The sequence below is a fragment of the Phaethon lepturus genome, unplaced genomic scaffold, assembly GCF_000687285.1.
Source record: "Phaethon lepturus isolate BGI_N335 unplaced genomic scaffold, ASM68728v1 scaffold7769, whole genome shotgun sequence".
Classification (NCBI taxonomy): Eukaryota; Metazoa; Chordata; class Aves; order Phaethontiformes; family Phaethontidae; genus Phaethon; species Phaethon lepturus.
This window is the reverse complement of record NW_010561155.1, coordinates 3,664-15,368: the sequence shown is the minus strand read 5'-3', so window position 1 is coordinate 15,368 and position 11,705 is coordinate 3,664. Positions and strand designations below refer to the sequence as shown.

The following is an 11,705-nucleotide window of genomic DNA, read 5'->3' as shown; positions in this document are numbered from 1 at the left end:
GCCCCCGGGGCGGGGGCGATGCGGTTGCGGCCTGAGGCTGAGCTGGAGGCACTTTGCAAGGCAAAACCTCTTCCCTGTTGCGTGCCTCGCTTCCTGCAATCCCGCAGTTTAGCAAAAATGATTCGGTACCGACTTGGCATGGATTTATAGGCAGGCAGGCATAAGCCGACCTGATAAGGGTTTGTGCAACTTTGGGTTTTAGGTTAACCCAGTCTCAGTTGTTTAAATTGTGTAGCAACAGTCTGAGAATCCTTTGTGTTAGCTTTGTGCAAATATTGGGTTTGGGATTTTTGGAGACCTCTTGACCAAGTAGCAGCCTAGGTCAAGGGATGCTGCTTTAATGCAAACACTTCTCAATTAAACTGGCTTTAAAAGCAAGGCAAACTATACAAGTGTGGAATTGCAATACCTGGAGGGGACAGTTTGTTTAAACTGGATTGGCTGCTAAAAATAATATTGGAAAGCCAAAACAGAAGAAGACAATGCAGATGTATGTAACAGGAAGAACTTTTATGACAGCTGCAGTTATATATCATATCTTGGAAGGACTGTAGCAGAAACATCTCCATGGGTACACTATGCAAAATCTCTCCTGCTCCTTCTGTTTCTACACTGCTGTCACTGGCAGCTCAGCCTAGGAATAACATTGAGAATGAAGCTTGTCTCTGTTGACCTTGTGTAACATTTGAGTAACTAGAATTAGAAAGGAAAAAGGTCATTTGTCTTGAGTGCTGGCCTCCTGACCCAGTTGCTGGTGAAGTTTATTGGGTGTTGATTGGCTTCAAAGTTGGCAGTGAAGTGTATGGGGAATGGTAAGTATGGGTGCTTGCAGTTTCTCTTTCCCAAGATGGACAGCATTGAGGGAGAAAAGAATTGACTTTGCTTTTAAGAGATGATCTTTTTGTGTGGCTGGACCTTACCATTATTAATATTTGCCAAGGTGAAATGGTGCTACAGAGCTGTTAATATACCAACATTTCTGTAGGTCCCTGCATTCTTGTGAAGCAGTAGCTAACAGGAGTTGGCTAGAAAAGCAATCTGTGTAAGAGTGAGCTAATAGGGGTTTTTGTTGGAGAGAAGTGGAGCTGCCAACTAGCTCTGCAGGTCACACTGCCATGTGAGTAGCGCAAGGGTATTTTTTTTGGCTACTGTACAGGCTGCTGTCCAGTTCCATGTTAATCCTAAGAATTGTCCTTAAGGAGACAGAGAAGAAGTAAAAACACAGAGGGGGCTTCATGTGAAGAATAACCATAAACACATCCATATCTCATTCACTCTTCTCTCTTTGGCTACTATGTGGCCTGTAATGAAGTGAGTTAGAATTCAGTGCTTATACCTCTAGTGGCAGAAAAAATGAAGAACTGTAAATTAGAAATATAACATTAACTTGATGATAATGAGTTCTTCTATTAACTTTTGGTTTCATGTCTCTGTGTGTAATGGACCTTAGGGCATTTCTGTTTTACTTCAGAGCTGATGATGTTCTTTAATCGGATAGCTCTCATGGAACAGCAGTCTCTTCAGAAAGTACAATAAAACCACATCATGCTATTTGGTGCTCTTCTGCTCAAATGCTGCTGTCTTAAGGGAACTTGACAGACAATTGCCACTCTGTTGCCACTGACAGCATTCCAACACGCTCCCTTCAGCATCAGAGGTGATCTCTTGATTACAGGAGTAAGAGCTGCAGAGGTGAACCACTGTATTTTATTGTAGTTAAGAGATAAATAGCCTTCAGGAAAGGAGTAAGTATTACCACACAGACTAATTCTGCTGCTTATCCTTCCTCTCTCAGACCGCCCTGGTATGCTGGACTTTAAAGGCAAAGCAAAGTGGGATGCCTGGAATGCATTGAAAGGTAAGTGTCTAATTAAAACATAAAAATGAATTAATAAAACCACAGGCAAACTAGTAAGAAAAGCGCATGTGGTTCAGCAAGAAATAAAATAGCATTGCTGTATCAGACAAGAGCTCTAGAAGTTCAGAATGCCATGACAATAAACTCTTACTTTTGATTACCGCTGCAAGGCAGAAGTAATTGTGAAAATTGAAGCCTGTTGTGAAAGGCAATTAAGGTGCAAAATTCCCAGATGGCCCAAGATGTTACACAAAGGAGAGCTGTAGCAGCAGCAGAAACCTAAATCTGTTTTCTAGGTCCCAGCTTAGAGCCCCAGAGAATGAGCTTTCTCTTGCGTTGTTTCCTCTAAAGCTTTCCTAACTGGAAGATGCAGCTGGGTTGTGCTTTAAATGAGGAGCCAAACAAGTGGTCCAATCTATGAAAATGGGTTTTTTCCTGGTGTTTTAAGGAGCCAGCACTACATCTAAATGCAGTCTAAGTTGATTGAATGACTTTCCTGTAATAATGCGGAATGGGCTCAATAGAGCTAATATACTATTTAGTTGCTGTTTATACAAATAGTTACATTTATACAAATGTAACTTTGCTTCGAAACACTGTTTTCTCATGACTGCTGAACACATTTGTTTAAAACTTAATACTAGATTCACAGCCAAGTGACCTTCTTAGCTCTCTGGTCACATCTAGTCACATGTGGCTATGTACAAAGACTTGTGACTTGCATGCAAAAGGTATTTTAATCTGTAAAAGGTGTCTGACTGCTTCTTGTGCTATATCTTTCAGGAATGTCCAAAGAAGATGCAATGAAAGCTTACGTAGCAAAAGTGGAAGAACTAAAGGGCAAATACGGCATCTGAGGACTGGATATAGCAGCCACTCACACACCTGAAACATGCCTTATTTCTAATACTGTGGAAAACTGAGAATAATTTAAAATACTTAGTATATTATAGTCGGTTCTCCTCATGCCTGTAGTTCAGGGGGAGCAGTGTACCTGCCTAATGTACTGACATGTTACAAATTCCTTCTGGGAGCAAAATCTGGAACTCATTAAAGTGCATTTGGTACTTTAGCTGTTGTGATGGTCATCCCTTGGAGATTATTCTGAGCTCATCCCTTAATTGCCATGCTGCAGCTGTCAAACACTTCTTTGTAAGGTGCAAGCTGAGCTCTCCAGTCGTTGTGCCACTAGAGGGGGCTCAGTAATCTGCATTTCGTGTGCTGCGGGCACCAAACCGGTGACACGCAATGCTGCTTTGTGTCCTTTCTCATGTAGATAAATGGCAACCCACAGAAGCTGGAGCACCACAACGATTCTCGTGAAGAGGCTAGGTCTAATGCTGTGTATACTGAGAACAAGGTGCTTGATATTTGTTGCCTGGGCCTTTCAGAGACTTACTCAACAATTGTCAAATCATCTTTCATAAAGCACTTCTTGGAGATGTTATTCCCTAACAACGTCAGGGTTCTGGAGAGAAGGCAAGTGCTTGGCAGCTGAACACAAAACGTTCCCTGTGAAAGAAAAGGCTCTGCAGACAGCAGAGTTATTGATGCCCTTGATACTTTATTGGTGTAAATACAGAGCGCTGGTGTTGCCATGTACTGAGGCTGCAGTGAGGGGTGAATCAAGTATAGACTGACTTAACACTTACAAGGCTGTTCAAGCAGGAAGACTTACAGTGATCATCAGCAAAAGCTTTATACAAAACACAGTTGTGACCATCTCTAGTAGGCCTTGAGCTATTTCAGTCTGCCTAGCATAGTCTGTTAAGAGTTGCTGAGACTAGAAAATGAGACTTTGCTTTTAAAATGTGGCGCTGAACTATTCCAGATGGGACTTCGTTCTCGTATGCTCCAACCTTATATGGGGAATAAGGCATTCTAATTCCAGCTGTCCTGGTTAGCATCTGAACAGGTGAGGACTTCAAATCAAATGGTCTTCAGACATCCTATTGATTTATAGAAATACGTAGGGATGAGACCTATCATTATGTATCTGTCTAGGTAAATACATAGTTCTGTACTAAGTTACAGGGGCTTTGCTGTGTATCTAACTTGTATTTTCTTATGCCACTGGTAAAAGATAGAGATAACTATCTCACATGCTTTCAAAAACTGTAACTTCCCCCTTTGCTTTTGTAATGGGAAATGCTCTTGCAGCTAGTTGTTCACACTTTAAAATGTGTTAGGATGAAAAAGGGTTTGTTCCCTGTTCTCATAATGAAAAAGCTTGTTTATTCTTGTTCTTATGGGTAAGTAATATAAGCATTTGGGGTTTTTTACCTTCTCTTGTATCCTCAGTTAGTTACTTGAGATTGTTAATTACATTCACCTTGCAAAAGGGGGGTAAGAGCAGATGTTCAGCATAAGATACGGTTTTAGCTCTTTGCCAGCCATAAATCCCACAGCCAACTCCATCTTCACAGCTATATTTTGTGAAGCTGGTTATTCTTGGAGGATTCTGCCAAGCTGTAGCAGAATGTAGCTCATACTGGCAAATGCTCCCACTTCTGTCTTATTTGCTGGAAGCTGATACACTGTGAGCATGCTGTGCTTTGCTAACATGCTTTCTGTCAAAACAGGTGTTTCCAGAATTTTTGACTGCCAGAGCAGTGGAATTGGATTCTGTCTAAAGAGTGGGCTGGGAATAGCAAGTTCTATATCCTAGTCTTCATTTGGCTTTATTTCCCTTGTGAGACTTAACTAATTGTTACAGTGCTGCTCTCTTTTCTCATACCTGTCTGACATTAGGAAAGCATCACTGTGTACACAGCCCTTCCAGAGAGGGCTTGGCCAATCGGGCTTTTTTTTATTGCCTTTTAATTACAAATAGTGCCAGCCTGTACAAATGACTGAGAAGTCTACGTTGGATGTCTTTATTTGGGTACTTCATTACCTTCCTGCTTGCAGCTTCACCTTCTTAGGAAAGTAACATCAGTGGTCTTACTATTTAGCTTGCCCTTTAGGAATGAATCTCCCCTTCAGAAATCAACTGTGCATTTTGGGACTAAGCTGAAAAATTCAAGTTGTGGAAGAGCTATGCAGTAAGAGATTGTACAAAAGGCACTAAGGCAGAAACAAAGGTACTGATGTCTGTGCACAGTGTTCGTGATGAAACAGTGACACAGAAGTTGGCTGCACAGCCATTAACTGTTGGTGTTACCACTGCAGGGAGAGTGTTGAAAAGGACTGGACTGAGTTGGAGGCTGGTTGCTCAGCAGCAGGGTGAATGTCTGTAAATGCGTGGGATGTTGGGCGGTCTGACTTACTGACCACATAGTTCTTGCTGGTATAGAGTATGAGACTCCTGGGCTGCATAAATAATACTTAGACAGTAGTGATGACAAAGCAGTGGTGGCTTAAGGACATCTACAAACAAATTTGTAGGTAGAGGTAATTGCTTTTATTAAACTAATAAAGTGGTAAAAATAGGCAACCATTAAGGTATATAGCCTTGAGATTTGAAACAGAAGCAGCAAGCCTTGAACTAAAATAACTTCAGAACCATTACACTGCCTGTAATAAGGTAGACTTGAGGGGGGAACAGATGCCTTTGATGGCTGGGCAGCACTGCAAAACAGGGGATTGTTCTGATACCCGTTCAGGGAGTTGCTGCTATTTCCTCTGTGTTAGATCAAAGAAAGACCAGCAACATCCTGAGCCTTGCAGTATTTGTGAAGGGAAAAAGACGTGCGCTGAAACAAGGCCAACGCGCAGGAGGTCAGAGGCCAGCTGGCACGCATGCACTCGGGTCTGGTTTGCTGAGTTTGCAGAGTGTGCAGGACGGAATCTGGACTTTGGATATGGCAATAATAAATGTTAACTTGCGTCTGTGATAAGACAATGTTCCTTCTATCGCACTTCTACTATTAGTTCTTGCAGAGAGAAACTAGTTGATTGGTACCCAGTGCAATTAGAGATAAGCTGGAAATGGGGTGGTGTTTTCCTTGGTTTTTTTCCTGTGGGTTTTGCTTGCTCTTAACAAACATATGTGAAGGTGCAACACCCCTAGCACAGATTTAATGAATCAGTATTGGTGTGCTGCTTAAGGCCCATAACAGAGTTTTCAACCCTGCAAAGTTAATTTTTCTGTTTGACTACAGGTAAATACATAGTTCTGTACTAAGAGGCTGACTGCAGTATGCAACTGTCTTTCTGTCAAAATTCTTCTGTCCTCATTTGGAATGATCTTGTTTCACGATGCAAGTATTTTAACCTTTAAACTTATTTGACCCTGACGATACTGTTAAAATGAATGACAATTGTATTTGCTGCTGTTCAAAATACTTGCTCTGCCCCCCTGAGTGTTCAGAGCAAACAATATTGGGCAATATCAGTTTGGGGTGACTAGGCATGTGAACTGTCTTATGCGATTGGTGGGATTGATTATAAATTGGGGGAGACAAAAAAGAAAATGCATTTTGGCTTAAATAGGTTTAAGCTGTCAGCCAAAAAGGGTTATGCAGACTTCCAAGTTGTCAAAGATGCTTAGGGGTAAGACAAGTTGATATTACATAGACATAACACATTTGAGTGAGAGTCACAGTAATAAACTTGGAAGCGTCAAAGTTGATAGAATAGAACAAAAGGTAGAATCTGATTTTTTTCCCTTACCCACAAGTATATGAAGTATCTTCAGACTCGGATAACTGGTCTATAAATTAGCCAATCTTCAGCTGCTCATTTAAAGTGCAAATAACACCAGTCCACATTCTAGGCATGAATCTGTCTTAATTTACAGGATGAGCTTGCATTTCCTCTGGAATCAGCATATCTGTGAAAGTTAAACGCAGCTTGGTTGGGTTATTCTAGAATAGAGAATTCATGTGGAGCTTGGCTGCAGTGGTCTTTCCACCCATGGCTATTGGGTTTTTGGTTAGTCCCAGTACACATACATTTATTTTTCAAGGTAATGCTTGTTAGAGCTGATTCATCTCTTACAACCATCCTGCCATCCAGTGTAGTTTTAGAGCAATCCTTTGCTATCTCAGGAATACCTGGAGATATACAGAGCTGTTCTCAAAATCATTCAGTATGTCTTGCCTCTAATGTTTGAAAGCCTTCCTGTACTTTAGACTGTCCAGAGTAATGGAGAAGCCATTCAAAAATACAGTGTCATTAATGAGCATGGGCCTGGGGAGGAACAACAAACTGGTCAAAATACCTACAGCTTGGTAAGCTTGTGAAAGAGGTGATACGAAAAACTGCCTGGAACTTGGTATCAGTGGCTCAACAAATCCCTTCTGATCCTTGTGTTAGCGAGGATTACTTTAGCTCTTAAGCACTGCTACTGCAATGAGAAGCTCTTTATTGGTGTGTAAAAGAGCCCAAAACCCTGGCACACTGGGATATTATATGATCTCTCTGCCCAGTCAGTTCTAAGCCAGGAGCTTGTTCTGTGTGCCCAGAATGCCTCGTGCAGGTGATTCCACACCCTGGAAAGAAAGAAAATTACATTATTTGGCTAACGCAGCTGGGGAGACACCTTGTTTGTCTCCACCAAAATGTGCAAAGACACTGACTTGTACTGTGCTCCCCAAAAGGCTGAGACAGTGGTATGGCATCTCCTCCTAACAAACACTGCCCATGTCAGCAAGTTCTGAATCTCTGAAAGGTAAGCTCACCAGTTTAATGTACGTAGTCTTTTTAAATCTGGGTATTTAGCTGCATTGATCTGAGTATTTACTGAGAGAAGAAACATATATGACAGCTGAGAAATCAAATAATATGATTTTTCCCCCAGCTTATATAGGATTGAAATATGCACCCAAATGTTTCTAGTAGTGCTAAAAGGGCAAAAGATTTCTGTATTGAATGTATATTTCAAAGCATCAATTTGTCACAATGGACAGATGCAAGTACTTCGAGATATGTCCCAAGCCAGTGTAACTATTGCCAGAGTTCCCTGAAAAGGGCTGAATCCAAAGCAGAACAAGCGAGCACCCTGTGTTGGGTCTCTGCAATGTGAGGCTGAGGTAGGTCCAGAAACTGAGCAGGAGTGGAAAAAACAATTCTTTCCAGGACACAAAAGGTGTTCCTTTAAGCCTATCTTTCTGCTTACAGTCTCTCTTATTATTCTTAGAGTTAATTGGGGTGGGGGGTAAAGTCACTGTAACGAACTGGCATATTATCAGCATGTTTCTAACCCAGCCATGAGTGCCTTAACAGGTACTGTTTGATTCAGAGGAACAATAGGATCCCAGACCTTGGCAGCGGGTCTTCTATCCGTGTCTGGCAGTGAGTGGGAGAGCCTGGGGCTGCAGGGACACGTGGTAGCCTTCCAGTGCGTAGTCTGCCTTCCAGTGGCACAGGAGAGGTGTCCAGGCAGGAGGCAAAGTGGAAACCATCTGGCCCAGGAGCTTTCTCTTATGTGCTTAACTGCATCTCTTCTACACGCTAGGATCAGGCTGTTTGCTTGGCTGCAGTAACGTGCAGTGATGGGACGAAAATCATGAGCTAAAGTAGTTGTGGTAAGGGGCTGGTCTGAGCTGTGTGGGCCTTGGTAGAACCCAAAGCCCCCTCATGTTACATATGCTGCCTGGGGCCCTATTCTTTGAGGATGATGGTGCCCGTGTTCCCAGAAGCTGCCTGTCCTGAGGAGCTTGCCAGCAACTCGCTGACTTTTTGCTCCATTCCAGAAGCTCTGTTTCAGTCCAGCTAGGTTGAATGCAGTCTGAGCTGAACATAGCTTCTTCAACTTGGATTTTCAATCTACTGCTGGGAAAAAAAAAAACCACCAGCCACAAACCTGCGAAAGAACAGTGTCATGAGACAGCTAGTCCTTCCTTCCTATATGCTCACTTTTTTAGGAAGATGCAAAGAAAACCATTTTGTCCCTCATGCAGGCCTTGGGCATCTCCCAAAGTCTCAGTCTGCAAGATACTGAAGATCTGTTCGTTTCCAAAAGCAGGTCAACTTCTGTCTGGAAAGACACCTTGAAATAGGGCTGTGATAAAAATGGGAGGTTAAAATAGCTAGCCAGATCAGTTGCTATGCCAAGAATTAAAGATGTGATCCAAAAGAACTTTGTTCAACAGACAAATGCATTTACAGAAGTAACCAAATTTTTGAGACTAGATGAACCTGGACTGGTGGTGACTCAGTCACTTGTGTTCTGCTTTACCTCGAAGTGAAATACTTCATCGGGTAACTGTTCCCTAAGCCCCTGGTGATTCTCAGACCTCAATCCTGAACCTTCTCCAGGCTTCTGCAGGAGAAAAACTGGAATGGATTCTTCAGTGTTAAACTTCTCATGGTTTTAAATGAACCAGATGAAACTATTTCCATGTTTTACATCAGTCTCTGGTAATTTCCATTATTTATGAACACACTTCCCTGAAAACTTTCTCTCCAGGGATAGGATGTGAAATGCCCATTTAAACAATAGAGAAAAGGGACTTTCTAAACAAACTAATGAAACTGGCAATACACCAAGAACTCTACATTAACACAGCTGAACCAAAAATACATCTGAAGTTCTTCAAAGGTCATTTACCATGTTGTTTTCATATAGGTAATGTATTTTTCAGGCAAAAAAAAAAATCATCTTATTTTTCCTTTTAAAGAACTGAGCTCTTTTTAAATGCTGCTTTCACATACGATTTTCCAAAATAATAATCTTGAGGCATTTTTCCACAATTTGTCTTTTCTTCAAGCAATTCTGTTATTTTTAGAAGACAGAATATATTTGACTTGTTTTGTTATGAGACAACGAAGATAAACCCATTTTTTTCGCTTTTAAAAGGTGTACAGTTCTAGCAGGCTTAAGTCCAGACATCTTAACCAGAAGGTATCGCCAGCCAAGCAGCAGCAGAAACGAAGTGCTAATGAACTGTTAGTAACTGCTCTATTTACCTACCATCGTCCTCCCCTCCGTGAGTTCAGTTAAGAGTGAATCTGAAAGTACCAATTCAGTGCTGATATTAATTACAGGTTAAATTTAATTCTGGTCTATATCTTATATTTGGGCAAACTAAATTAAATACAAAATAGTAAAGCAATTTTGTATTTGCAGCAAAAGTACTGTCCCCAAGCAATCCTTTTCCTCAATGAACCAGCTTGGCAGATAACTCTCTAGCTACTGAAAGATCCAAGTATGACACGGAGCATTTTTGATTTCAAAAGCAACCACTTTGAAGTTTCTCATTCTACAAAGCTTTTAATGCACGTGTTTACTCATGTGAGCCATACCACAGGCTTTTTTAAAAACATTATGTTGTTTAGCACAATATACACCTCTTTTTTTTTTTTTTTTAAATTGCTAAAGTCATTAGGATGACTCACATGTTTCAAAGGCAGATCTATGCTTAATAATTTTGCTAATTGGGGGCCAAATTGCCTAATGCTTTGCAGGACTGAGCCTATGTTACAGAAAGCGTAAGTCATGTGAGGCTTTTGCCAGATAAGCGTTGGTTATTTTGTCTGGCCTGAGCCTGCATTTGCTTAGTACGGTGCAAGCAGCGTTTGTTCAGTTCACACAGAAAATGAGGCAACAAGACCTGCTTATGCTTTTTGAGCTAAAAATGCATAAATATTGTTAAATTTGGAGCTTAGAAACAGAAGGGTGTAACAGCAAATGCATGTGATCAGTCTGAACAGCGTGATACAGAAATGCTGGTTAACCTGTGTAATAAATATTCCAATATGTTTTTATATGCATAAAATATATATATTATATCCAAAATATTCCAGTATATTTCAATACTGGTTCAGAGCCTGGTGTCACCAGCAGAATTTTGGGGGTTTTGATCATGGGTTAGTTTGCATGATACCAAGCCTGCTGGCAATGGACGGGGTACACCTGTCTCAAAGAGGGAAAAGGATCTTTGCACGGGAGTTAGCAGGGCTCATTGAAAGAACTTTAAACTAGATTTGAAGGGGGAAAGAGATAAAGCCAGGCTCGCTGAAGATTAAGCCTGGGGGTGGCACGCCAATGTTTGAGGGACGGTGTGCTAAGCGAGGTCCTTCAGTTTGCCATGTCAGTGGAGATAGGGGATGGAGATCCATGGGGCAGCAAAAGTGTAAGGGTTATTGGTGTGTAAGAAACCATGGGAGCAGCTGATGAATGGTCATGTAGGAATTAGGGCTTCTCCTAAAAAAAGGTGGCGGGATCAATAGCCCAGCTGAAGTGCATCTACACCAATGCACACAGCCTGGGCAAGAAAAAGGAGGAGCTGGAAGCCATTGCACAGCAGGAAAACTGTGATATAGTTGCCGTCACTGAAACACGGCGGAGTGACTTGCACAACTGTAGTGCTGCAATGGATGGCTATAAACTCTTCAGCAGGGGTAGGCAAGGAAGGAGAGGTGGTGGGTTAGGCCTGTATGTTAGGGGGTGTTTTGATTGTCTCGAGCTTAATGATGGTGATGATAGAGTTGTGTGTTTATGGGTAATAATCAGGGGGAAGGCCAACAAGGCAGATATCATGGTGGGAGTCTGTTATAGACCACCCAACCAGGATGAAGAGGCAGACAAAATATTCTATAAGCAGCTGGGAGAAGTCTCACAATTACAAGTAGTTGTTCTTGCGGTGGACTTCAACTTACCAGATGTCTGCTGGAAATACAATACAGTGGAGAGGAAACAGTCTAGGAGGTTCCTGGAGTGTGTGGAAGAGAACTTCCGGACACAGCTGGAGCATGAGCAAACTAGGGAAGGCACCCTGCTGGACCTGTTGTTTGTGGACAGAGAAGGATTTGCGGGTGATGTGACAGTTGAAGGCTGTCTTGGGCATAGCAATCACAAGATGATAAAGTTTTCCATTCTTGGAGAAGTAGGGAGGGGGGTCAGCAGAACTGCTACCTTGGACTCTGGAGGGCAGACTTTGGCCTGTTTAGGAGACTGGTT

General features: G+C 41.9%; 1 protein-coding gene across 1 annotated transcript; it reads left to right on the top strand.

Annotated features, from left to right (window-relative positions):
* Nucleotides 1-1,795: 1,795 nt before the first annotated feature.
* Nucleotides 1,796-2,715, top strand: LOC104626074 (acyl-CoA-binding protein; the record flags this gene model as incomplete). Its single annotated transcript, XM_010293897.1, has 2 exons — nt 1,796-1,858; nt 2,642-2,715. Coding segments are annotated over 2 exons (137 nt in total), but the record flags the coding sequence as incomplete, so codon positions are not given.
* Between the last annotated feature and the right edge of the window lie 8,990 nt (nt 2,716-11,705).